The sequence below is a fragment of the Polyodon spathula genome, chromosome 1 (assembly GCF_017654505.1).
Source record: "Polyodon spathula isolate WHYD16114869_AA chromosome 1, ASM1765450v1, whole genome shotgun sequence".
In the NCBI taxonomy this organism is placed as follows: domain Eukaryota; kingdom Metazoa; phylum Chordata; class Actinopteri; order Acipenseriformes; family Polyodontidae; genus Polyodon; species Polyodon spathula.
In genome coordinates, this window is record NC_054534.1 from 53104095 (window position 1) to 53129923 (window position 25829).

Below are 25829 nucleotides of genomic sequence, written 5' to 3' on the forward strand. Positions count from 1 at the left end.
AAATGTATTAAATGTTTTTTATATAAACTGCACCGGCCAAAAATAATTGAAAAATGTTAAATAATAAATCATATTTTTAAAAACGGCCAATTTGGACCCCTTTCCAAGTTAGATATTAAAAAAAAAGGATCATTATATGACAGATGTGAAATTTTATGAGGATTTCAAATAAAAAAATCAGATTTCAAATATCTCTACTATTGAGGAGCTTCAAGATTTTGTCTGAGCCATTTTCAGAACTGTCAGCTACCTTATGAAAGTTGTCCAGACTAAGGAAAATTTCACAAAGTATTTTGCCAAATCTTATGTAAAACCTTTTATCATGGTAACGTATGAAAAAAAAAAACAGGGAAAATGACGTTGTTTTTATTCAAAGTAATTTTTATTTAAAATTAGGTCATTTATTACCTGTCAAAAATGAACTGTGAGACAAATTAACAGTATAACTAAACACTTCTAGCAACTATTTTATATAGCATCTTACCATACCTGCAAAGAAGATTAAAAACATGAATTATAACACTGTGGTGGATACTTACTGTCTCAGGTGTTTGATCGACAAGCCCAGCTAACTTATCTTGGCTGTCCATTCCTTTTTAACCCAATCCATCTGCTGCTGTCTTTTTTGACTAATTTGGCTGTTGGCTCGTATAGCAGTATGTCGTCATCTATATCTATTCCCGCTAACTGCCGAGAATATAAGAGAATTTTTGCATCTTTCAAAACTGACTGTTCCCTCATTTTCTTCATGCAACTCTTGGAAGAGAAGGGAACTATTGGTGACTGTTATGTCAATGAAGTAGCTTATTACAAAATGACATTTTGGTTTGGCTGATAAGGTTTAAAACATGTGGCTTTTAGGTGATCGAGGAGGTAGCACGGTTTGCGTCACCGATCAGTGTTATTTTCAGTGGCGGGATCGATGGTATGTTGCGCAGCCATTATCACCTTGAATCGATCTCGTGTCATGATCACCCTAGCCCATAAGCCGTGATGTAAAGAAGCTGTGCTCCAATACCGATGAACGTACAATGCCCATGTAAATTATGAGGCCAATAAGTCGCACTAACTCCTCTGGGGTAACTTTGTTCCAACGGCCTTGACTATTACCGTAGCTAGGTTTTTCTACAACTAAATGCCATCCCTAGGCACTTGTAAATTTGTAGATATCAGTGATGATAACCTGTGTGAAAAAGAGGAGGCTGTGGTGGATTGAAGAGCAGGGGTAACCATGGGGATGTCAACTTCTATAGGACGACAGGTTCCACAGAAGCATCAGGTGTGGAGGCAGTAGTGTGGGCAAGTGTGTAGCAAATACGTGTGTAGCGAGCGGGTGTATAGTGAGCAGGTGCAGACCTGTCTGGTGACTAGCGATCCGGTGCGTTGCGACGGTGTGTACAGCAGTGTTTGGTGGGCAAGGAGTGTGCATGGTCTGCATCTGTGGTGGCCATACTATAAAAGAAAGACAAACAATTAGGAATACATAAAAATTAATTAGGAATACATAAAAAGCTATTTTGAATATGCAAAAAAAATATCAAACAATGAATACGGTAACTTACTTTACAGTGGAAGTGCTGGGCTGGGGCTCATCTGGAACGGATTCTTCTTCATCTCTACCCTCTTCCATCATCAGTTCCTCATCCAGTGGGTCCTCCTCCAGTGGATCCACCCCCTCGTGGTCCTCAAGGAAAAGGGTGTTGATATCCTCGAGATCAAGGGGCTTTCTGCTGGTCTTCAGGGACTCCATTGGTTTCTTGTAGCTTCTTCCAGCCGTCTTTCAAACCTACAAACTCCACACCCACACACAAAACAATTCAACAATCAATCAATCAACCAATTTATTTTGATATAGCGCTTTTCATGGCAATGCCACGCCAAAGCACTTTACAGGAAAAATACAAAAAATACAAATTACAATGTGAACAAAAACTAAATACAAAATTACAAAAACTATTTACCTTATTTATAAAAATGAAATGAGGACACATTTCATTTTTGACATATAAATATATGTACTGTCTATTACCGGACTTTAAATAATTTGGTATCATGGAGAAAATAATATTTATATATAAGTGTTATAGAAGTCAGCAAGTCAACAGCAGCAGAAAAAATAAACACAAAAATAAAGTCTGTTGAAAAACGAACGATATGGTGATGAACCAGAACACGAAAAAATGCAATGAATGTGGCAGCCACTTTTACCAAGCAAACAACTAAATAAAAAAACAAATGAATAAAGATGTGTGCGTACCATCAACAGCACAGGCCTTTTCTTATCCTTTTCAAGCGGCTGAAGAAAAAGAAAAAAAAAGAAATTCTGTTTAAATTCTTATTTTAGATATTGAGTCTAAATGTGTATTGAATAATAATTTCAGAGACAATTACCTTCAAAAAGAGCCGTAGATCAGGCGTCTGTTCTGTTGTGCCGGAGTTGTGTGAAAAAAAAACAAACTTCAAAATATGCGCTGGTAGATGCATTTCCTGTACGTCACTTTGTTGACGTGTATCACGGAAAGTTGCATGTAGGGATACAGTTTTTTTTCCTAGTACCTAGCCTTAGCAAATAACAAGGCTCAGAAACTGCGGCTTTTGCCGTGAGACATCTTGGAAGAGAGCGCGTCATCGGTGCGCACCGAATGGCTTGGCGCCAAAGAGTTAAATTATATATATATATATATATATCATATATATATATATATATATATATATATAAAATACCATATATGTTGTCTGTACATGTCCTTGTGCACATGTGAATTTAATATTTTATTGAATTAGACCACACCTTGTGTCACACACAGCACACAAGACAAATGACCTGCTCCTTAATATTGACTGACACTGCTGTGATTAGCAGGAATACTGCAATCAGCCTATGATAGATTATAGTAATGCTTCCTGTCTTCCTGCTGCGTGACCCTTAAACTGCAAGTGACTCAGCTGACATGCTTTACGTGAAGGCGTCTGTCTCTGAGGAGATCATGTTAAGAAATACAACACACCACTAATTACAGTACAATTAAAGTGCCAGTCCTGGGCTCCACAGCTCCCACAAACTACAAATGAGAATTTCCAGTAACCAAGGACATTTCCATAGTGTTTCTCCTTTCTGTGCTGTGTGAAAATGTTATAAAAGCACTCTGCAGATTGACAGTTCCTGTTAGCTACTGGAAGACAAAGGTCTGAAAAGAGTTGAGAATACCAACAAAAACCTCAGCTGGGTTGGCTCATACCTTAATGAAACCTGGCAGCTTTCTCCTACAAAAAAATGAAAATCTCTGGGAGTGTGAAATAGTTACATTAACTTGGTGAAAGTCCTCTGTACTGCCTAAACAGAATTATTAGAAAAAATATGTGCCATGAATCTAAATTCATCCCTTATATTTAAAACAAATTTACAGGTTTCAACTAGCAAAAAGCCAGTCCCTAGTCATCTTGCCTTGCCAACCAAGTGCACGGCTGCACTGTTCTGACCAATAATAATACTCACCCTTCATTAAAAAAATAATAAAAGAAGTAGAATTATGTACTCATATCCAAAAAAAGCTAAATTGGTTAGCAGGGTTTTTTGTATATTATGTATTAATTATCTAAGTATCCTGTAAGGTGTTATAATTACATTTACGCATCAGCTGTATTGCAACAATATCTCACCATTATTTCATGAGAAATAAGTAATTTGTAACATGTTTCTGCAGTAAAAGGTCAACAGTTAGGAATATTAAATAGCTTATAAGAAAACACAATGTACAAAGAAGATTGCATCAACCTTTTGTATACAAACCAATTGATCTTGGTGTTCCCCGAAAAAGGTAATATCAGTGTAAAATATTCTTTACATATTTTCAAAAAGCCAAACAATATCTGGAAATTGCATGATCTTGTTCAAGTGAAACATGTCTGGAGTGTATTTTAAGTAGATGAATTACAGTGGAAGCAGATCAAAAAGGAACCCCAAGCATCCTCTTGTCTTTTCTTTTGTTCTGTAAAATGGGAAAGCCCTGCTGGACAGAATATCAAAAACTAACATCACAAGGTAGTACTCTCCTTTGAACTCCTTCAGTTAACAGAGCTAACACGTGTCCAACAGTGCAGCTGAGGGTATATTTTTTTGATAAATTATATTTAGGTTTCTTTGTTAGCCAGACTTCCTAAAGGGGTACACATTGACACAGTTCTTGATCTCGAATAATTATGTACTTTTTCTGTCTTAGTAAGCACAGCTTCCACAACTTGACCCCTTTCTCCTGTGCCTGTAGATGTTAGCGTGAGACTGCTGGGTCAGGTTAAAGCATCAAGATCAGGATTCTGCCTGCTGGGATATGCGCTGGCAGTTTATTGAGGCCTTCAATGGGATATACAAACTGACCAGCCACCCCCTGGTGGGTTTAAGGCTCCAGTGAAACTGCAGGCACTGTTGTCAAGGGTGACTACACTTACCATGACGCCATTTTATGCCTACTTTACAAACACTGAGGTGAGGAGGACAGTCAGAAGGTGCAGTGAAACTTCTGTTATAATTAATATATTGTGGTCGGATCAAATCCGTAGATACACAGACTGTATTGATATAAACAAATGATGTATTTCTGCATGGAATTGTTTAGCAAATGTTACAGCTAGAAATCATTATCAGTGGATGGGTTCACATGCAGTTTAGAAACTCCAAATTCTCTCTCTTTTACCATACAAGTACCTCACACATTCCTCACTTTATAGGAAATGGTAGGTAGGGTAGATAAACTGCCTTCATACCCTAAAAAGCCATGCAAATTGACTAAAAACAAGTTTTTTTTTCTTTTGCATAGCAACAAGTATGAAAACAGTGTCACATGTTCAACACAACAGTGAGGGTCTCTCTTGTGACATTACCACTTTCTACCATCCCATGTTGCATGTTGTGACAAAAATGTAAGACTTATTTTTATTATTGCATGAAAACCAAGCTAATGTTGAAGACATTGAAGACAGTTTTAGTATTACTACATATTTGTATAGCTATGGATCAACTCTAAAGATAAACTAATGATGTGTGAGGAATGGGCACTGCGGTTCTAAAAAATATATTTATCATGGAAGATCTTTATTACAGAAACAAGTTTTTCTCAACTATTTGTCTTCATTATCTTGATGCTGTATTACAAATATTATGAGTTTTCTCATAATACATCATATGCATATTTTATGCCCCCACTATATTAATTTTCCCTTGAACAAATAAGCCTGGATATCAAATGGAAGAAGCTTTGAAAGTAAAGAGAAAATGTAAGACTAGGAGTGATCTAAATTCTGTTAGTGAAACTGTTGATATGATAATTATTATGATGCTGCTGCTTCACGGTTTCACCATACTACAACTTACAAGCACTGACAACATGTTAACATCACTGTATCTGCAAATCTTACAGTACTTGTTGATTGCATAATCATTTACAAATATAATGAATAATATACACCAAACTGTGCATTATAAGGCTGTAATTCTATCAAGGGTTTCTGATGACATATAAATCAAGAGAGCGGTAGTTCGAGTGATTTATCAATGTCACCAGAAACCCAAGATTGAATTAAAGCCTTGTGTTTTGGTGTAGATTACTTGTTGTACCGTGTTACATGGTAACATAACTAGCAGTGTTTGAGAAGTGTTGAGAATAACATAGACAAACTTTTTTTAACAATAAATTGAAATTTTTTGGGGGGGAAGGAGGGTATGTGGGAAAATTACATGTATTATTACTAGGAATCGGACTTGAAAATTTGTTTTGCCTTTTTTTTTTGGAGTGGAGTTAGATTATTTCTTTGTCACACAAACTTTCTGAAGGCAATCGGTCCAAACCAGGAGATTTCAACCGGGATGTAAGACGACTAAGAAATGCAAAAATAAAAATGAAAGTAAAAATGATTTTGTAATGGGGTTTTTAAACGTTATTATATATTATCTCTAAATCACTGTGCATAAATGATTGAACACACTGCATAGAGCAGCACAATTTCTTCAAAACGTATTTAATGAAAAATAATTTAAAAATAATTAAATTTCTGCTAAAGGTTGCTCTGTTCAGTTCAAGAAAGGGTACATTTAACGTGTCTGTTGTTATATTTACATATATTTATATTTTTATTTTGTTTGATAATTCAGTGATGGTGAAAATAGAATGTCTTTAAAAGATGGACTCAAAAAACAAAATATTCTACAAATTTAGCATTTGCTGTTTTTCAGGTAAGCATTTAAATATTTAGGAACATTTGATGTATAATAAATGAAAAAAACTATAAATCATGTGACAACCATGAAATGTCTTGAAATACCTATTTTATGACTATTTTAAATGGCACACATAATTATGCTGAGATGATAAGTAAATGGTAATGTGATAAATATTGACAGTGCTGGCTACTTTGGATTAATAATAAAAACTTTACCGAATAGAAATCGAATACGTGTGTTTCCAAACCTGTATTCCATGCTTTTTCAATACATGCCTTTTTAATTGCGTCAGCACATTGGCAGGGTACTTTTAATGATGACTCCTCTCATTGGCAGGGTACTTTTAATGATGACTCCTCTATAACCCTGAGATCCTTTTCAAAGTCCTCATCCCCTATTACCATCCCGTTAATTTTATACTCATAACATGGATTTCTTCACCCAATATGCTATAACTCACTATTTGGTATTCTGTCCTAAACCAGCAGTTTATCAGTCCCAAACTATTGTGTAAAATTCTATATTATATAAACAGGGAAAGATGTGTTAATCTGATTATTGTGCCTTTTATTACAGCTGTGGTACCATTCAATTGAGCGAAAATTGTAACGGGTACTTTAGCTAAAACTTCCCAACAAAAGAGCTAAATTAAAAAAAAAAAAAGGGTTGAAATCCACTGCTCTAAACTGTCTAACATCCCACAGAAGGAAGAAAATGTGAAAACTTTCAAAAGTACTCCAAATCTCACCAGATTTAAATACTGCTCAGTATTTCTTACTTTGGGGGTTCTGATTTGGAAGAAATTAAACAACATTACATAAAAAATCTCCCAAATCAGAGAATCTTTGCTGACAGTGGGTGGATATTGATTCAGTGGTACAGTTTCTTTAGCTCAAGCAGGGTGTTTCTTGTTTTTTGGTTCAGCTGCCATGCTCAATCTCTACAGCTGTCACTTGACTTCTCTAGCAAGTAATTAGTAAATTGCACTTTCTGAAAAAGGAACTACTGCACTGTTGAAACTCTGTACTGCTGACTATCAATTGTCTTCACAGATGGAGATTACTCATTGAAAGAGAGAGTAAGGATTGTTCGTTTGCTGGAATCTGCCTGTAATGCTCAGATGCATAAAATTGCAAATGTATATATATATATATATATATATATATATATATATATATATATATATAATATATATAGCTCAATTAGCCAGCTGCCATATGGAGAAGATTCATCTTCCAGCAGGACAATGACCTCAAACATACAGCCAAAGCCACACTGGAGTGGCTTAAAAACAAAATGGTCAGTGTCCTGGAGTGGCCCAGTCAAAGCCCAGACCTCAATCCAATTGAGAATATGTGGAAAGAGTTGAAAATTGCTGTTCACCAAAGGTCCCTATCCAACTTGACGGAGCTGGTACAGACTTAGACTTATGGCATCTGTGATTGACAAACCCAGGACTAGAAGACCCAAAAAGTTGTCTAACAAGGATAAACAATACTTCAAGATAATATCCTTAAGAACAGAAAGAAGACAAGCGTTGAATTGACAACAGAACTGGCAGTAGGCACAGGTGTCATTGTCCATCAAATCAACAGTACGATGGTCACTCTTGAACTCAAGAAATAAAGGATGTGTTGCAGTAAGAATACCTCTGTTAAGAATGCGGAACAAAAAAAAATTGAGTGATGCAAGCTATTTCACTCAATGTTTTTCCTTCTTTATACAAGTCAAGGTTGTTATAATAGTAGAAAACACTAGTGGAAGCTTTGAATTTGTAAATTGTCGAAAATGCAACATATCTAAGAGAGAGAGAGAGAGAGAGAGAGAGAGAGAGAGAGAGAGAGAGAGAGAGAGAGAACAAATATTTAATTGAACTAAACAGCAACATACCTAAACAACACGACTGAGAACAAAGACCCAAGGAGGGTCTCTTTAGTGTATTTATGTCTGATGATATCAGAAAGTCCCCTTTTTAGTAATATAAAGGATGGTGATATTTACTAGATCCAATCTTTAGCTCAATGGAATTGACACCTTTGCCTTTAAAATTTTCCAAAGTCTCATTTACAGCAATAAAACAGCTGGATTTAATACAAAACAGACTACATGTAAAAGCTTTATTCAATTATGTCTATAACTATTATAGACTATGGTTGGTTTCTGTATCACTTTTACCTCTCTTTATCTTCTTTATCATAGATAAGAACAGCTGTACTCATAAAAACAGTTTTAAAAACCAGTCTTTAAAAAATTGTGATTAAGGCCCAATATGAGTGTATGACAGAAGAGCTACAAACAAAACATCACCTTATTTCTAGTCCTCTGCTGACATCTAGTGGTAATTTATAAAACTTACACAAAAATATGAATATGTAAACTCTACCCTTTACTGGTTGTGTGATCCTGCAGTTGCTTGAGGAACTACACCAACCATTGGAAAACAGAGACACAAAATGCTGGGATCTGGCATTTTACAGCTGCCACTGTCTTTGCAAAAAATCTTGTGGATAAACAGTACTGTAGTTGACAGTAATCTTGGTGTCATATACATACAGCTTGAATGCATTCAGGTTTTATTTTTGATCACATGACTGTCCCTTTCAACTCCCTTTAAGCCGATTCTGTTTCCCAATTAAAATTAGAAAAAGCTGTTCATTACAAAACAACGTCACTTGTTTTTACCTTCATATCTTGACTAAGCCTAATTCTGCGTCACTTCATTTTTATTTCAAACAGATTGCATTTCATTCTTTCAGTTGCCTAGTTTATGCTTTTGTTATTTTCACTCATTTAACAGAGTTGTTCTGACAGATTTCCTTTTCAGTATAAAATATGCAGTATTTAGAACAAAACATTAGGTTACTTACTGTAACCCTGGTTCCCTGAAAGAGAAGACAACCACCAAACATTCTTATGGGATATGCCTGCCTTATGCACATATTCACTTCATTCTTTATATCAGAGCTGCCGATATACCCCTACCTGGGGTGACGTCCTCGGTCCTGGCTACAGAGGGATTAAACAGTCAACCCACGGAAGCCATGTTCTCTTTTTCATCGAACCATGTGAGGGTGGCTGATGCGACCTTACTGGTTGGTGGCTGTCCTCTCTTTCAGGGAACCAGGGTGACGATAACAAACCTAACGTTCCCTTTCAATTCGAAGACGACAACCAAAACATACTTATGGGAAAGTATATCAGATCAGTCGTGAGGGAGAAGGAACGGCAGCAGATGAGAGATGCATCTGAACCGTAAAACACAAGGTTAGCGGTGCAAGCTTGCAACCTCAAGGACCCTTGTGCAAAATGAAGACAAGGAAGGATCTACCATATTAAGGCGATAGAACCTGGAGAAAGTATGCACCATAGCCCAGCTAGATGCAGTACAAATATCTATCTGGTACAGTGCGTGGCTACCTGCCCAGGTGGGGGCGAGCCAGCACTGTCATACGCAATCAAGACTGTGTCCACAATCCAGTGTGACAGTCGCTGCTTCGAGAGGGGCTGTCCTAGGAACCGTATATCGTGACAGACAAAGCCCTGAGCTGGTCAGAGTGACGCAGAGCTCTTGTCCTATCCCCGTAACACCTCAATGTCCGCACCGGACAGAAGAAGTTCAATCTCCTATCCTCCTCCGAAGAAAACGGAAGTGGATGGAAAGACTCCAGTTTCACAGACTGGTTCATGTGGAAGGCTGTAATCACCTTAGGGAGGAAAGCAGGGTTTGTATGTAGGAAGGAAGGAGCCACCTTCCCATGAGGCTGCGATTGAAATCGCATCATGATCCTCCTCAGTAATTCTGACGTCTGGTTCTGTAATACCCGGGGTGACCCCCGGTGCAGACGGGGTCAGCATTATCGCCTGAGCCGGGTCCAGAGCAAGGGCTTGAGCCTGCTGCCTGGCCAGGGGCTCCTAACGTCATGCACGGCTCAGTCATGCTAGCAGGGGACATTGTGCAGGACGTGCAATCATTGAATTTAGCCATGCTTTATGTCTGTATGACCCAAAGGGTGTTGTTTAAATACTGTATGGTGTAGACCTATGTACTGAAGCACAGGCACCAAGGGTGCAGAAGCACTGAGGACACTGAGTGAGGTACAATACAGTACTGATGCACCAAAGAATCAGGGCACTGAGTGCAGGTGTTTTTTGTAACTGCAAAGGCAGTAACAGGAAAAAAAAAATATAGGCTTACACACAGCAGTTCAGCTATGGAAGAAACACAGTCAGCATGCCAGGCAAGTGATCTGTAAATTTGTATTATTATTGTTATCAAGCGCGCCGAGTAGGGAGGCTGAAATAAGCCGGTGGATTCAACTCAACAATGGGGCGTCCAGGTGGAAGAATTGCGCTTTTTTTTTGTTTTTTTAAACTACAAGACAGTAAAGTAAAAAATCACATACGCGCACACAACAGCAAAGCTGTGAGGATAAATAGAACGGATATCGCACAATAGAGCCCGTTGGAGGATCACATGCTTCTTTTTCCTTTCTCTTGTTTTAAACACAAAACAGCAAGCATTGTAAGGTTAGAAAAGCCGACTACAATCGTAAATCGGTGTAGGCTGTTGAAAAGAAAAAGACAAAACACAGCAGTTATGCAGCATTTATAGCTGAGTTCACAGAAACAGAGTTTCTGATTCCAGAGAAGTGGCAAGCCAGCTTTCAACAATAAAATTGCAGGGGAACTCCAGAAAACTCAAGAGAGAGAAAGCTGTTTCACACAAGCTCTATCCAAGCAACTGGACAAGGGTGTCTAGCCTGGACTACGTGCAGTCACACAACTGGGGCAGCACATAGCCTACAGTGGAATGGAGCAACCTCTACAGGCAGAGTGCATCAAGGCACTGCATGCACTGAGTACTGCGTGCACCTAGTGTACCGAGCACCGAGGGCGCTATGCACACCAGGTTACTAGACATCATGCGTACTGAGCACTGTGGACACCGAGTGCACCAAGCACCATGCACACCATGCGCACCGAGCTCTGCGTGCACCGAATACAGTGCACACCATTTGCACTGAGCTCCGCATGTACTGAGGTACTGAACACTGAGGACGCAATGCGCACCTAGCACCGTGCGCACAGAATACCATGTGCACTGAGTACCGTGCATACAGAGCATCGTGTGCACTTAGGCACCATATGCACCAAGCACCGTTGCACCAGGCACCTTATGCACCATGTGCAATGAGCACACCGAGTACCAAGGGCTGAGCATGCACCGAGGTACCAAAGCTCCGGGGGGCATCTAAAGCAGCGATGCTTACCCTAACCACATGTAGTCACACACCTGGTCAGTGCGCAGCATACACCAGGGTGGGCGGACCGAGGCTGCCAGCGAGGTCTACTCAGTAGTAGGGTAAGTTAGAACGCAGCCCCGGTTTTTTTAAACTGCACTGCAGCTAAAATTCATAGTACAACACAGGCAAAGAGGAGTTATGGGTCAAACACACAGGAGCACACGCAACAACAACAGTACACAATAATATTTATTTATTTATATTTCGCCCAACTGCGTGCACACGGGCAGCTGACGGAATCACTGAACAGTGGGGGTACAGCAAAGCCTAGCCCCGGCAGAGGAACTGCGTCCTCCCCAAGAGTATAGGCTGAAAAGACACACCCACTCCTTTAAATCAATACACACAGACGACAGACAGTAAATACAGACAGCCTGCAACGCAAGCGAGGTAGACTGTAAGGAAAGGAGCAGAAAGAAGTTAAAGTTTAGAGCCTTTGATTCCACAAAAGCGGTCGTCTTCGAATTGAAAGGGAACCTTGCACAACTTTCCAGTATTAAAAAAGGCAATACCACGCAAACTACTGAGATATAGCAAGCTTTTTTAACCAAATAAGAAATACGCGTACAAGGTGGCTTGTAGTCAAATCATTAGCAAATACTGCAAAGCCCTCTCTTACTGAATGTTTGTAATTTGTGGTTTTGAAATTCATACAGCAAGCTTTTAACATCCATATTTGAATATATTGTTTTTTTCCCTCATTTGTTTTTTGGCCACAATTTAGCAGGCTGCACTTGCAATTATTGTTTCACAATTTAAAATATTTGTATAAACCCAGTTTAACACATACTGCTCACAAAAATGGCAGCATAATCAAATGAGAGTACATGTGAAAACCCAATTTAATCCATAATATTTTGTACTGAATTCATTGAAAGGAATATTTCATCTGTATTTTACTTTGAATCTCAATGGAGATTGTCCTAAGAATAACAGTTGATATGTAAGGGGATGTTGCCCTAGGCATAAGACTGAGCTCGCAGACATTTATCCAGGGTTATCCTAGAGGTGTTCAACGACTGATTTGGTGCTGCTGGAGGAAATCAGTTACCACCCAAGCCCAATGTGATGTAGGGTTGTTGTCCACGAGGATGAAACAACGTCCATGGTGCTGCGCAAATGGGACAACTACTGGTGTCATGATGTTGTCAAGGTAGGCCTGTCCTGTGAATCTTCCTTTCTAGTAGCTCAGTTTTATATCGTCCCAGCCCACACCATAAAAGACCCTCCTCTGTACCTATCATGGAATAAGATATTGCAGTCAGCGTGACGCTCTCCGTAATGGCACCAAACGTGTCCTCCCAAACTTTGATTCATCTGACCACGACATTGGCCCAATTTGATGCTGTCCAACCCAGATGGTCATGGCACTGTCGAGGTCGAGGCTGACATAGGTGATTCGTCCCTGTGTAGACCATTTCTGATTGTCTGGGTCGATACATTGTAGCCAGGATCTTGACAGTTAAGTTGCATTTCTAGTGCAATTTCTCAGGGCTAAATTGATTAATCTTCTATCGTGTCTGCCATTGGTTACTTTTGGCTGCCCACTTTCGAGTTCTCTCAGCTGTCCTACCAGTCTGTCTGTACTCCGTCCACAACCTGCTGACTATACACAATGTTCAATGTCTGTGCAACAACATCTTGCCTAATGCCCATTTCCAACATGATAATCACTCGCATTCGATCATCTCCTTGAGAGTAACCTTCACCCAACCATTTCAATTTGGGGTGTCAGACAGGAGTGAACAGTACTTTTATACAGTTGCATGTAGGCATTCAGTGATCTACAGGTGCAGTTACCTGGCACAAGAAAACTGCGATTCTACCTCAGGTGCCATCACTTGACATTGAGTGGGATTATGTGTGTTGACAGCAACATCCTTTTTGTAGCGAGGTAACCAGAACTAAACACAGTATTCAAGATGAGGTCTTACGAATGCATTGTACAGTTTTAACATTACTTCCCTTGATTTAAATTCAACACTTTTCACAATATATATGAGCATCATTTGGCCTTTTATATAGATTCCCCACATTGTCTTGATTAAGTAATTTCTGAGTCAACATAAACTCCTAGGACTTTTTCATAGATTCCTTCTTCAATTTCAGTATCTGCCATATGATATTTATAATGCACATTTTTATTGCCTGTGTGTAGTACCTTATACTTTTCTCTATTAAATGTCATTTGCCATGTGTCTGCCCAGTTCTGAATCTTGTCTAGATCATTTTGAATGACCTTTGCTACTATAACAGTGTTTGCAGGCTCACACACACAGCAATTGAGCTATGGGAGAACAACAGTCACCATGCCAGGCGAGTCAGCTGTAAAATTATTATTGTTAATACCAAGCGCGCCGAGTAGGCGGGCTGAAACAAGCCGGTGGAGTCAACTCAACAGTGGGGCCTAGCTGAGCTGGGTTCCGGTACAGGAATCACACTAATTTTCTCTCTTTTTTTGAGCTGCAAGGCAGTAAAGAAAAACAACACACACACACACACACACACACACACACGCAACAGCAAAGCTGTGAGGGTAAAAAGAACAGTCACCGAAAAGGCAGACTGAAACTAGCCATCAGATTCAACTCAACAGCAAGGGCACAGCAGAGCTAGGTCCCGGTGGAGGAATCACACTTCTTTTTTAAAATGTTTTACTTCAAAAAAACGCATACACGCACAGAATAGCAAAGCTGTGAATATAAATAGAACAGTCACCACGGCAACACGTGTGAACTGAATTTTTAAGCGCACCGAGAGGGCGGGCCAAGACAATCCAGAGGAGTCAACTCAACAGCAAAGCTGTTGAACTGGAGGATTATGCGTCTCTTTTTCTTTTCTTTTTTTTGTTATCTACAATAGTAGAGGAAAAAACACAAAACAGCCAGTGTTGTAAGGTTAGAAAAAGCAATGTAGGCTGTTGAAAAGAAAAAGATTAAACGTAGAGTAGTTGTGCAGTGTTTATAGTTCACAGAAGCAGAGTTTCTGATTCCAGGGAATGGGCAAGCCGGTTTCTAGCAATAAATTGCAAGGGAACTCCAGAAAACACGAAACAGCTGTCTCACACAGGCTCATTCACAGCAACTTGACAAGGGTGTCTAGCCTGCACTGCGTGCAGTCACAGAACCGGGGCAGTGCGTAACCTACAGCAGAGTGGAATACTGTCTACAGGCAGAGGGCATCGATGCACCGAAGGCACCAAGTCCCGTGTAGCGTGCATCAAGCACTGAGGTGTATGCGCACCAGGGCACCAAAGCACCGAGGTGTGCAGGCCGAGGCAGCTGATGAGGTCTACTTGACAGTAGGGCAGGTTAGAACACAACCTTGTTGGAGGGCACATGGCTGAACGGCTGTTGTTGCTCAACGGCGGGGGCGGCAAGCCAAGCCCTGGTGGAGGAACGGTGATTTACCTGAAAGTGTGGGTTGAAAGACAACAAACGCACACACCAATACTACACAGGCAGTCACACTTATATGACGGACAGCTGAGAAAAGACGGCCTGTGACACAAGCAAAGCAGACTGTGAGAAAGAAAAAATACATCAAATGGAGCCGCTGATTCAACGAAAGCGGCAAGCCAGCTCAGCATAAATGCAAGTTAGTGACATAGATAGCGTACCTTACCGTAGTGAGAGGCAAAAGAGGTAGTGAGCTCCTCGGAGCGACTACTTATTCCCTCGGTAGGCGAGACCAAGGACGTCACTCCACGGAGGGGCCTATTGGCAGCTCTGACATAAAATGCTCAGCCAGTACCTACCTAAGGCAGGCATATCCCAAAAGTATTGATCGTCTTCAATTGCTCCTTATTCAAATAATTGTCATTCTTTTTGCGCAGTGGTTAAAGATGCTCACTTGGGTTATTTTGGTATCAAGGTCTTTCACAGCATTTACATGATTGTGAAACTTTCCCAAAGGTCAGGATAAATGGCAGTGTTCCAATTTAAGTGACATCAATACTTGGATCGAGGGTGGTTCACAGTTTTATAAGTCTGACATAAACCTAAAGTCGGATAAAAGGTACTGTATATATGTAACCCAGAGTAAATGATAAAATAAAAAAAAAAAAAAAAAAAAAAAACATGTGGCAGTTTGTCCCATGAGAAAACATGGGTTCTAATTTGTATTTAAAGACCAGGAATAAATGTTCAGTCCTTAATCGTGAACATCAAATCACAAATTAGGCTTAGCTTGTATAGGGACCTTTGCCAACCAACGAAAATCGAAATATCCCTGGAAAAGGTATGTGGTAGCTCCAAACTGTTTAATATACGTGCATGTGGCAGGAAATGGCGTTGCGGTGAATTGTATGCCAGAAGAAGCAAGCACAACACCGTCAGGGTAAACTTACCACAGAGCCAAAGTAAAGCGATCACAGAGCAAAAATAAAAGATTTAAACAAAAATAAATCACAAACACAAAATACAAACACAAAATATAGGTCAGGCTGGGCGAAATGTGACAAGGATCTCTAAAGGACCAAAAAGTTTTTGGTTTCGAGGAGGAGTGCAGAAGGTAAGAGGTGAAGGTCTTCCAGGTCCACCTCCACGTCTCACCTCGAGTGCAGAGAGCCAGAAAACCCCAGGGACCATCTCCCGATTAGCAACAAATTAATCACTTAATTAATTCGGGAGATGGCCACCTTCTGCACAAGGTTTTTAATGTGGATGGGGCTTCCCATCCACGCTGCAAAACAATAACAAAACTAAAACACAGCTACGGCGTCATACAATAAATAATAAACAAACAAAACACACGGTGGTTCGCCATCATCTATAAACAAAATAAAACACAATACAATAAACAAATACAAAATAACACAGGGGTGGAGGGGGAGACCCCGTTCTAAAAATAAACAAACAAAATACATTTAACAGCAGGGCTTTCCTACCGCCCTGCTACATATCCCCCTCCTTGTGCGAAGCACACATGGCCCCAACGGCCACCTCCCCCTTCAGTCTCAAAGTCCCCTTCCAGTCTCAAAGTCCAGAAGAAGGTATCTTGAGTAGGAAACCTGGGGGTGGCCATGGTGGGAGGTCTTCCTGACCGGGGCTCCCCCGAAAGAGAGCAGGGGACTGGAGGGGTCTCCTGAAACTCCCTCGACTTCTTCTCCGCGGCAGCTCCCCAAATTAGGGGAAATGGCCCCACCGTACCGGCCATGCGCAAAAGTGACGGCGGGGGGTGAGTCTGGTATCTGACCTCCTTCCACCTCTTTGTAGTCAGGTAGTCGCCACCCTTTTCTAGGCGCCGGCCCCGGTGCTTCCTGAGGTTCTGCGGGAGTAGTACCTGCTCCAGGTGGCGCAAGCAGGGCAGGGGCCCAGGCGAAGCAGAGCCGCAGTGGTCCCAGGCGGATCAAAAGGAGAGGACAGACAACCCCAGGCGCCTCGGGACCCTCTCGGCGAGACCACAGGCAAAGCAGAGGAGAGGACAGGCAACACCCCAGGTTGTTCGCCCACTTAGGTGGGACCCCTTGGTGAACTCCGGGATAAAAGCCCGGAGAGAAGCGAGCCCCAGGTCGAAGAGGAGGGGTCAGGTGCAGGCCCGGGTGATGCGGGATCCTATGGAATCCTTGGGCGGTGTGAGGGCCGGGGATCCTTGGCGGTGCGAGGGCAGAATCTTGGCCGCCCATTGGATGGTGCGAGGGCAGGGCACAGCGAACCCCACGCAGGCACGGCAGGGAGGATAGCCAGGCCCAGGCCTAGCTATTGGTGCAGGGTTTGGCCCTCTTGTTCGCATCGATAACTATGGCGGACGGCCTCTTCGCAGCCACTGTGGCCGGACGTTTTTCCCCCATGCTCCCCTCAGCAACCTATGCAGGGGCTGCTGAGGTCCGGCAGCATCCTGCCCTGGTCCCTCCAATGCTGAAGGGAGAGGCAGCTCCTGCTTCTCCTCCCTCTAGCAGGGGTGGAGACAGAGGCAGCTCCTGCTGCTCTGCTCCTGGTGAAGGCAGAAGGGGCTCCTCCCCTTCCGGCTGCGAAGGCGGCAGGGGCTCATCCCCTTCTGGCTTTGTAGTCGTACGTGGGAGACGACCACCCCACCAGTGGGAAAACCAGCAGGCATGCTCCCTCTGCTGGTAGAGGTGGGAGTGGCACGTCAACCGTGCCTTCCTCCCACTGTGGTGGAGGCGGAACCAGCAGGTATTCTCCCTCTGCTGGTGGAGTTGGGCTGTGGATGCACCATTCCACCCTCTTTTGGGCTGTGGACGCACTGACTTCACCTCTTGGGCGAATTGGGCTGTGGACGCACTGACTCCCCCCTCTTGGGCTGTGGATGTTTGGGCTCCTCCCACTCAGGCGCAGGACGCTTGGGCTCCTCCCATTCAGGTGCAGGACGTCAGGCTCCTCCCCTATTGGTGGAGGTGGCAGAACCAGCAGGTATTCTTCTAGTGGGAGGGGGCAGTTGAGTGGAAAGTGCCCCCACTCCCCACAGAGGTAGCACTCCTGTGTCACCCCTATGGTGTGGAGGAAGGCTTCCCAGCTGCTCTCCTCCAGTGGCTGTGGTGGGACCAGCAGGCACTCCTCCTCTGCTGGGGCAGGCTTGGGCTGTGGCTGTTCGGGATCCTCCCTCTTGGGCGTTGGCTGGTTCTGGTCTCTCGCCCAGAACCACTCTGCCGCATCCCCAACCAGGCCCTGGTTCCAGGCCTCCTCATATTGGGGGTCGCCATAGGGGCAGTCCTCCCAAATGTGCCCAAACTCACCACAGGCTCCGCACATGGGGGCCCCTTCAGCCCTCCATTCTTCCTGCTCGGCTGCCCAGTCCAGAGGTCCAAACCGAGTTGGAGCCCGGGTCCACCACCTCTTCTGCTGCTGCAGCGCGAATGTTGCTCTGCTGCTACTTTTTGCAAGCTCCTCCTTTTTCTCCCATCTTTCCTCCGGCTCTCCACTCAAAAAATGAAAATTATAATATTATAATAATAACAAAAAAAAAATAAACTCGTAATAATTGGAAAAAAAAAATAAACTGAGTGTCAGTACCCTTCTTGCAGTACCTCTTCTGGCCTGAGTCCTGGAGGGGCTGGTGATCCCACACTGGACACCACGTCTTTGTGGCAAGAAATGACCGTTGCGGGTGACGTCAGACCAGAAGAAGGAAGCCACACACAGGTCAGGTAATTTGCAGTTTACCGGCGCGGCGTGCGGTTAGTTTATTAAATAACACAAAATTAAATAAAATATCTAACAAAAATAAACACTTTAAGATACATGCATGTGGCCTGGAACGCATGGCGTTTGCGATTGACGTCCTGCCGGCAGGGGCGAAGCCGTGACCAGAAGAAGGAAGCAACACACAGGTCAGGTAAGATCTTGCTCACAGAGCAAAAATAAAAGATTTAAACAAAAATAAATCACAAACACAAAATACCCTATAGGTCAGGCTGGACGATCACCTTCACTGTTCCTATAGTTTTCTGGTTTCGTTTTTAAATGAACCTCTCCTCTTACTCTCCCCTTTTCCTCTTCCGAACATGAGTGCAGAGAGCTGCAGGTATTTTGCAGGTGACCATCTCCCGATTAGCAACAAATTAATCACTTAATTAATTCAGGAGATGGCCACCTTCTGCACAAGTTTTATAACATGGATGGGGCTTCCCATCCACGCTGCAAAACAATAACAAAACTAAAACACAGCTACGGCGTCATACAATAAATAATAAACAAACAAAACATACGGTGGTTCACCGTCATCTATAAACAAAATAAAACACAATACAATAAACAATAACACGGGCAGAGGAGGAGTCCCCGTTCTAAAAATAAACAAACAATACGATTAAACAGCAAGGCTTTCTTAACGCCCTGCTATAATGCAATATACTGTACATTACATTGCTGACAATAATATTGTATAGGCTACCAGTACTATTTTAAATGTAACACCTTTTGTCAAATTCTATAAAAAGTAGTAAAACGTGTCATTGTATTAGTTTTTTTTTTTTAATGCTCTGTTAATCAGGTAATACTCATAATAGCTATTACTGTATAACAGTATTTTTTTTTTTTTTTGCAGCAACTTAATTTCGCTAATGGCCTTCAAGGTCCATATTTGCCTGAATAAATGTTAGCGCTTCTTTTTCTTTGAATGTATGGCACTCATATGAATAATATATTTCACGGTACTTTTTTTTTTTTGCAGGATTTTAATAAATGCAAAATTAGCAAACATTTCTTGCCACGAAATTTTCCTGTTTTACAGTATACTGTTTATTAGATTAACTATGATTTACAGATAAACACAAAATCTGAGATATGCAAATATAAGCAACACATATTTCTTCAAATTAATTGAAGGAGAGACGTGTTATATCTTGAAAGGTGCTGTCTATCACAGTTAATTGAAAAACCAGCTCTTTAATTCTATTATTATTGTTTTAATAATAAAAAAAAATCTTAATTATTTACCTTAATTCTGCAAAAACTCTTATGTCAAGGGGAACATTGCAAGAACCTTCTTTTGATAGTCAGCTAAGTTGTAAACCCAACTAAACCCAGGGCCAAAACAACTTTAGTTTCCCAGCCTGATCTGACCTTAATGGCATGATAATGAAAACAGCTTAATTCTCTTCCATGGGGTACCACAAGTGACCACATGCCTGTCCAAAGTAATGTTCAAACAGATGTTTATTGAGAAAACTATCTTTAACTAACAACATTTTTTCTGCAAATTAACAGTAAAAAAAACAAACCCACTACGTTATAGATCAATTCATTGTGGATTTACCACACACTATAAAAAAGGTCTGTGAAAAGGCAATCATAGCCTCTTCCTTAAGTTAGAGTACCTATTAAATTTGCCAAAGAAATGTTTAGAAGTTATAGTGTACTTTTTTTGTTTTTGACAGAAGAAAAATGTAAATAAACTCAAAGTGTTGCATCACCTACCAGGCTATCCAATTTGGAAGATGAAGAATTAGCTCTCTGTTTCTGAAGGCTACTGATCTCTCCAGTATGCACATCTCGTAAATTCAAGTGTGGCCTGGCGCTTCCAGCAGTGCTTTCTGAAGAGGACCTCAAGCGTCTCTCCATGCGAATGACATCCCGGCATGGACTCAGACTGCAAGCAAGTGCAACTGTGGGAGAGTACAAATATAATATGAAATCACCAAACCCTAATAACAGCTTTTCTATACTGAACTGTAAAGCTATTTTGCTGAATTTAAAGCATCATGAATTGAAGGATATTCATATAAAACAGATAATTGATTCAACCACTGATCAACAAGCACTATAAGTAGTTTACTGTCCACTGCATTCCTTCTGTTTTGTTCTATCTATATACCTTCTGCTTGAATATTAACCTTTTCAAGGCCAAGGCCCCGGAACATTTAGCTCAGGTCCGAGCCTGAATATTTCAGGCGCCGCTGTTTCACAGTGCTGCTTGATAGATCCACAGGTTGTAAGGGCGTTGGTTGGAGAGTGATTTTTATTACTCCAGTGGCCGGGAGGATCTGAATTTAGAGGATGAAGAAGCTTTGGATCCTACTTTCATAATAATACCAGATACCGATGATGAATCCAGCAACACTGAATGTAAGACTATCCATGATTTGATTTTGTGTTTGTTCTTTTATTTATGTTCTTGCTCATGTATCATTTACTACTATGCCATTACATGCATTACATCAGCAGTATATATTTAGGACACGTTATATTGTTTGCCGGTTTCCGTGCAAGTTGGTTTATTATAAGTTTATATATAAATTACCTGTTACCTTATTGATAGTAATTTAGGTAGATGATTCACTTTTGCCAGTCGAGAATGTAGCTTTACCATGCTTGACTGCTTTACCGTCGTTATACATTGTATGTAGGGGTCATCCAAATGACATATACAAAATAAAGAGTTTTGTTTTATTTTTAAATTTAATTTTAAATGTATATCTGTTTTATTTTTCAGAACCTCTAGGTGTCACTGTGAACCAGTATAGTTTAAAAAAAAAAGCAAAAAATAAATGTTTCTGATCGTTCATGCAAAAAAAAAGCAAGAACAGATAAACAAGCATATTTGTATTTTTTTTTTTGTTGTTTTTTTGCAGTTGGTAAGTAGCTAGATGAACATACTAAAGAATTTAAAACTCCAATATAATCTTTAATAAAGTGAGCAAAACATATTTTCAAGAATTCAGCTAGCAAATGAATTGAAGGTACCCTGGTTTGGCAGCTGTGCATTCATGTCCAGTTTGAGCAACAAGTGCACATACAGTACCGTAAACATAAAGTACCTGCCTCAGTAAGCAATCAATAAGCACAATAGACACTTAATAAGCACAAACTGTTCTAAAAAAAAAAAAAACTATTTGGCTTTTATAATATTGTACAGATCTGTCTTCAAAAATCATTTTAAGTGTCTTGGGTCTCTAGGCCTCATGGTAGAACATCAAGAAACAAAGAGTTGAGGCTCCCAAGTGGCACATCCAGTAAAGGCACTCTGCATGGAGTGCAGGATACACCCTATAGCCTGGAGATCACTGGTTCAAGTCCAGGTTATGCCATCACCATTTGTGGCCAGGAGTTCCCAGTTCCCCAGGTGGTGAGTGTTAAGGCTTGGAGGGTATTCCTCAGTTCACTGTGCACCAGCAACTTCTGTGGCCAACAGGGCATCTATCTTGGCAGAACACATGCATCTGCCACCATTTCCTGAATCAACATGGGAGTTGCAGCAATGAACCAGGATAAAAATAATAATTGGGCATTCCAAATTGAGGAGAAAACAGGAGTAAAAACCATTGGTGACAACTACATTAAAAAGAAGAAACAAATAGTTAAATAAAATAATGCCAACTGAAAAGGGACTCAGGATGTTCAACAGTGTATAGCTATGTTATAATGATTTAAAAAGTGTAAACTTTGAATTAGTTCTTTAAAAAAAATTACCTGCATGTGTATTCTTTGGATGGCACATGTTGAGGTCTGGTTTTAGGCTGACAATGACTTGTGATGCTTTTTCAATCACTATTGCATCACTAGTCTTGTTACCCACTCTCATTTCAGTTTGGTCAATAGGAATCTTCTGTGAGTTATCGCTTTCAGGGTTGGTGATATCTAGGACTTGTGCATGTACTTGGATTTTCTCTTCTTGTCCACTGATCTCTTTTCCACTGTCTGTAGCTATGGATTCCTCATCTATATCAAGTATAGTTGAATCTTTTCTCAAAATAGTTAATGCGCTCTCTGTATTCACAGCACTAGTTTCTGCCTGATGACTACTTTCTTTGCACAGCAAAGAGTTTGATCCTCCTATTGATGTAACTGGGTTTAGGAAAACTTGTGAGGTAGTAACATCATGGCCAAAGTTATCAATGTGGCTCACTGCAGGACTACAATTGGGCAACACATCCGCCTCCGAGACTGAGTCTTCAGTTATTGGGATGAATTCAGAGGGTGTATGAGCCGTAGTGTGGTCAGTTGAAAGCATGGGGGACTGCAATGAACATTCAGCAATCTCACCGGGACAGGACCCAGGGGTCCCTACATTGGTAGGCTCCCTTCCTGCACTTTTAAATATGTCTCTGGGCTGTTCCACAACAGATGTGGACTGGCTCTGCTTGGAGTATTTATAGTGTGAAGAAAATGACTTAGGCAGCAGCTTTTTACTAAAGTGTTTGGCGGAACGCTTGCTGTAATCATCTAAAAAGCCAGAGTCATCCCCTTCGTTGGTCCCCGAACTGATGCAGTTTGTAAACACGTTTCGGTTAGTCAATTGCTCCTTCCCCTTCTCAAAGTCTTCTGTCTGAGACCTGGTGATCTTTTTGCCCCGGTGGCCTCCAAAGCCGAACGAATGCCTAGACTTGGATTTGATAGTCTCCTCTAGGTCCACCTTCTGATATCTGGAGTCTGCAGCTTGGCTGCCATTGTACAGGCTGAGATCCACAGGTTCAACAGTGTCCAGTTTGTGATCACTGTGCTTCTTGCTATGGAAGTTAATAGAAGCAGTGCGAAAGATACTCCTGTGCTTGCCCGTGCTGCTGGAGCTGGAGTTGGTGCTGGACGGGGAGGGAGTGTGAACGCCATTAGCATTGCCAGAGGAGGGAGAGGACGGCAAGGAGTCTTGCTTTTTGCCCGTGCTCCGTCTGAAAATCGGCAACCTGGAAACAAGAGTTGAGCGTCCAGCCATCAGAGTATTAAGTTAGTGTTACAGCAGGCAGCACAGTCTTTCTGAAACAGATAAAAATAAAATCAATAAGGTCACCATTAACGAATCCCAATGCACGGAACAACTACATTTACAGCATAACTCTTGTACTTTAATATCAAATACATTGACTTATAAAAGTTTTTACAGGAAATCAAGGAATCGCAATGACAACTATGACCTACAACTAGCCATAAGCACTTTAGTTATTTACTTCAATATCCACAAATGTGAGCATTGCCCTTTTTAAACAGTATATACAGTGCCGTGCAACCCCTGAACAATTCTCTGATATTACCAAATTACAAATGGTACATTGAAATTTCGTTCTGTTTGATATTTTATTTTTAAACACTGAAACTCAGAATCAATCATTGTAAGGTGACATTGGTTTTTTGTTGGGAAATATTTTTAAGAAAAAAAAAAAACTGAAATACATAAGTATTCAACCCCTGTGCTGTGGAAGCTCCCAGTTTGCACCGATGAAAGAAATTGCCCTAACGAGGACACAATTACCTTATCATTGGCCTCCACCTGTGAACCATTAAAGTTTTCTGGATAAAAACTCCAATGTTGAAGGATCATTGGTAAGGCTATGAATCTGCTGACGACAGGCTATGAACTGCGTCCTATATATATATATATATATATATATATATATATATATATATAGTCGTGTATGTATTATATATTCGTACAATCTAGCATAGATCAAGATAAAAAGGTTAAAGATTAATATTGATGGTATAAATAGCAATGATGTGACAACAGATTGCATTCCATTTGAAATAACACCAGAAAACAAATGGCAAGGAACAAAGACAACTACAAATCGATGAGCAACATGTTACAGATATGTTCATACAAAAACACTACTTTTCTGCAAGATCTCTGATGAGACCCTTTTGGAAATAGCTTACTGGAAATATCTAACCCTGTTTTCAGACCCTGAACATTCAGTATTTGTTGAGCTATTTCCAGCATGTTTTAGAAGACTGTTAAATTGGTTTATTCCTAGTGAAGCCCCATTATAAGCATTGCAAGCAGGTGGTGGAAGCAATCATTGTTGTAACATTTAGTGCATAGTATACGTTATGTGCTGTACAACTAGTAAAAGTAACAAAGAAATAAAAACCACTATAATACAGTGCAGTGCGGGAAACTGTCAGTAGGTGGCATTCACAAGCTACATCTATATTGTTTTTAAATCACATCATGTAACAGTATTCTGACTGAATGCAAGGCATGCTGCAGTTTATGCATTACTTACAGCTATATAGCCAACAACAGTGGAGGCTCAGCAAGATTCTGACAAGAACAAATGTGTAGACCTTTTCAGAACAGAATTAAGGATGATTGATCATGTAACTGTTTAATCATGTTCTGCCATGCGAAGGTGAAAGAAAAAAAAACTAAACAGCAGTTGGAACATTACATTTTCTGTGGAAGCCCCCAAATAAGCAGCCAATGTAGATGACATAAAGGATTTTGTTAAGAGGGATTTGTCAGCCACTGTCTTGTTAATATAAAATTAATATAAAATTATAGCCTTGTCACTTCTTGTGTTGAATAGCTGACGTTTCTTAGCTTTGATGTTATACTTTAATTTGGAAAACACACATCATGTGTATTCCAATTATCAAAGATTGTCAATCAAGAAGCATGAGCAGATTGTATTTGTTGCCAGTAGGTCAGTAGGTCAGATTCAATAAAGGCTGTATTGGGAACATTCTACAGTATTACAAAACAGACAAAATGTAAATTAATGTAAATGTGGCGTGCAGACAGAGAACCACTAAATACCCCCATATTATGACTGAGACTCACAGAAACTTGCACTAAAGAAGCTCCTTAGCAAGGTTAATGAATATTGTAGAAGCTTACTGTAGAAAACTGTATAATACAGTCAGTGATCTTCATATACCCCCATACGTTGACCCTCTCTGTAACTAATAAAGAATGGTTAAATAATAAATAAATAATAAATAATAGAAATTGGAGGAAGCACTGTGTAATTGCACAATAAAGACTGATTTGGCATGATTGGAAAAAAAAAAACAACACAGACTGTGATGGATAAACACATACATTGTAACATTGAAGAGATGGGCTTTGTATCAGAAAACTGGTGAGTCGGAAATCGCGTGTGACAGATAAGTGCATTAATTTTATACATGTATAATGGA

At 40.6% G+C, this 25829-nt stretch overlaps 1 protein-coding gene across 1 annotated transcript in view; it reads right to left on the reverse strand.

Moving 5' to 3' along the window:
* Window positions 1-25829, reverse strand: part of LOC121321320 (serine-rich coiled-coil domain-containing protein 1-like) — a 244462-nt gene that overhangs the window by 180858 nt on the left and 37775 nt on the right. The window contains exons 2-3 of the mRNA XM_041260247.1: window positions 22386-23666; window positions 20394-20581 (exon numbers count right to left, since the gene is read on the reverse strand). Of these exons, the coding sequence (XP_041116181.1) occupies window positions 20394-20581; window positions 22386-23625 (1428 nt within the window). The 5' untranslated portion in view covers window positions 23626-23666. The remainder of the gene's footprint in view (window positions 1-20393; window positions 20582-22385; window positions 23667-25829) is intronic.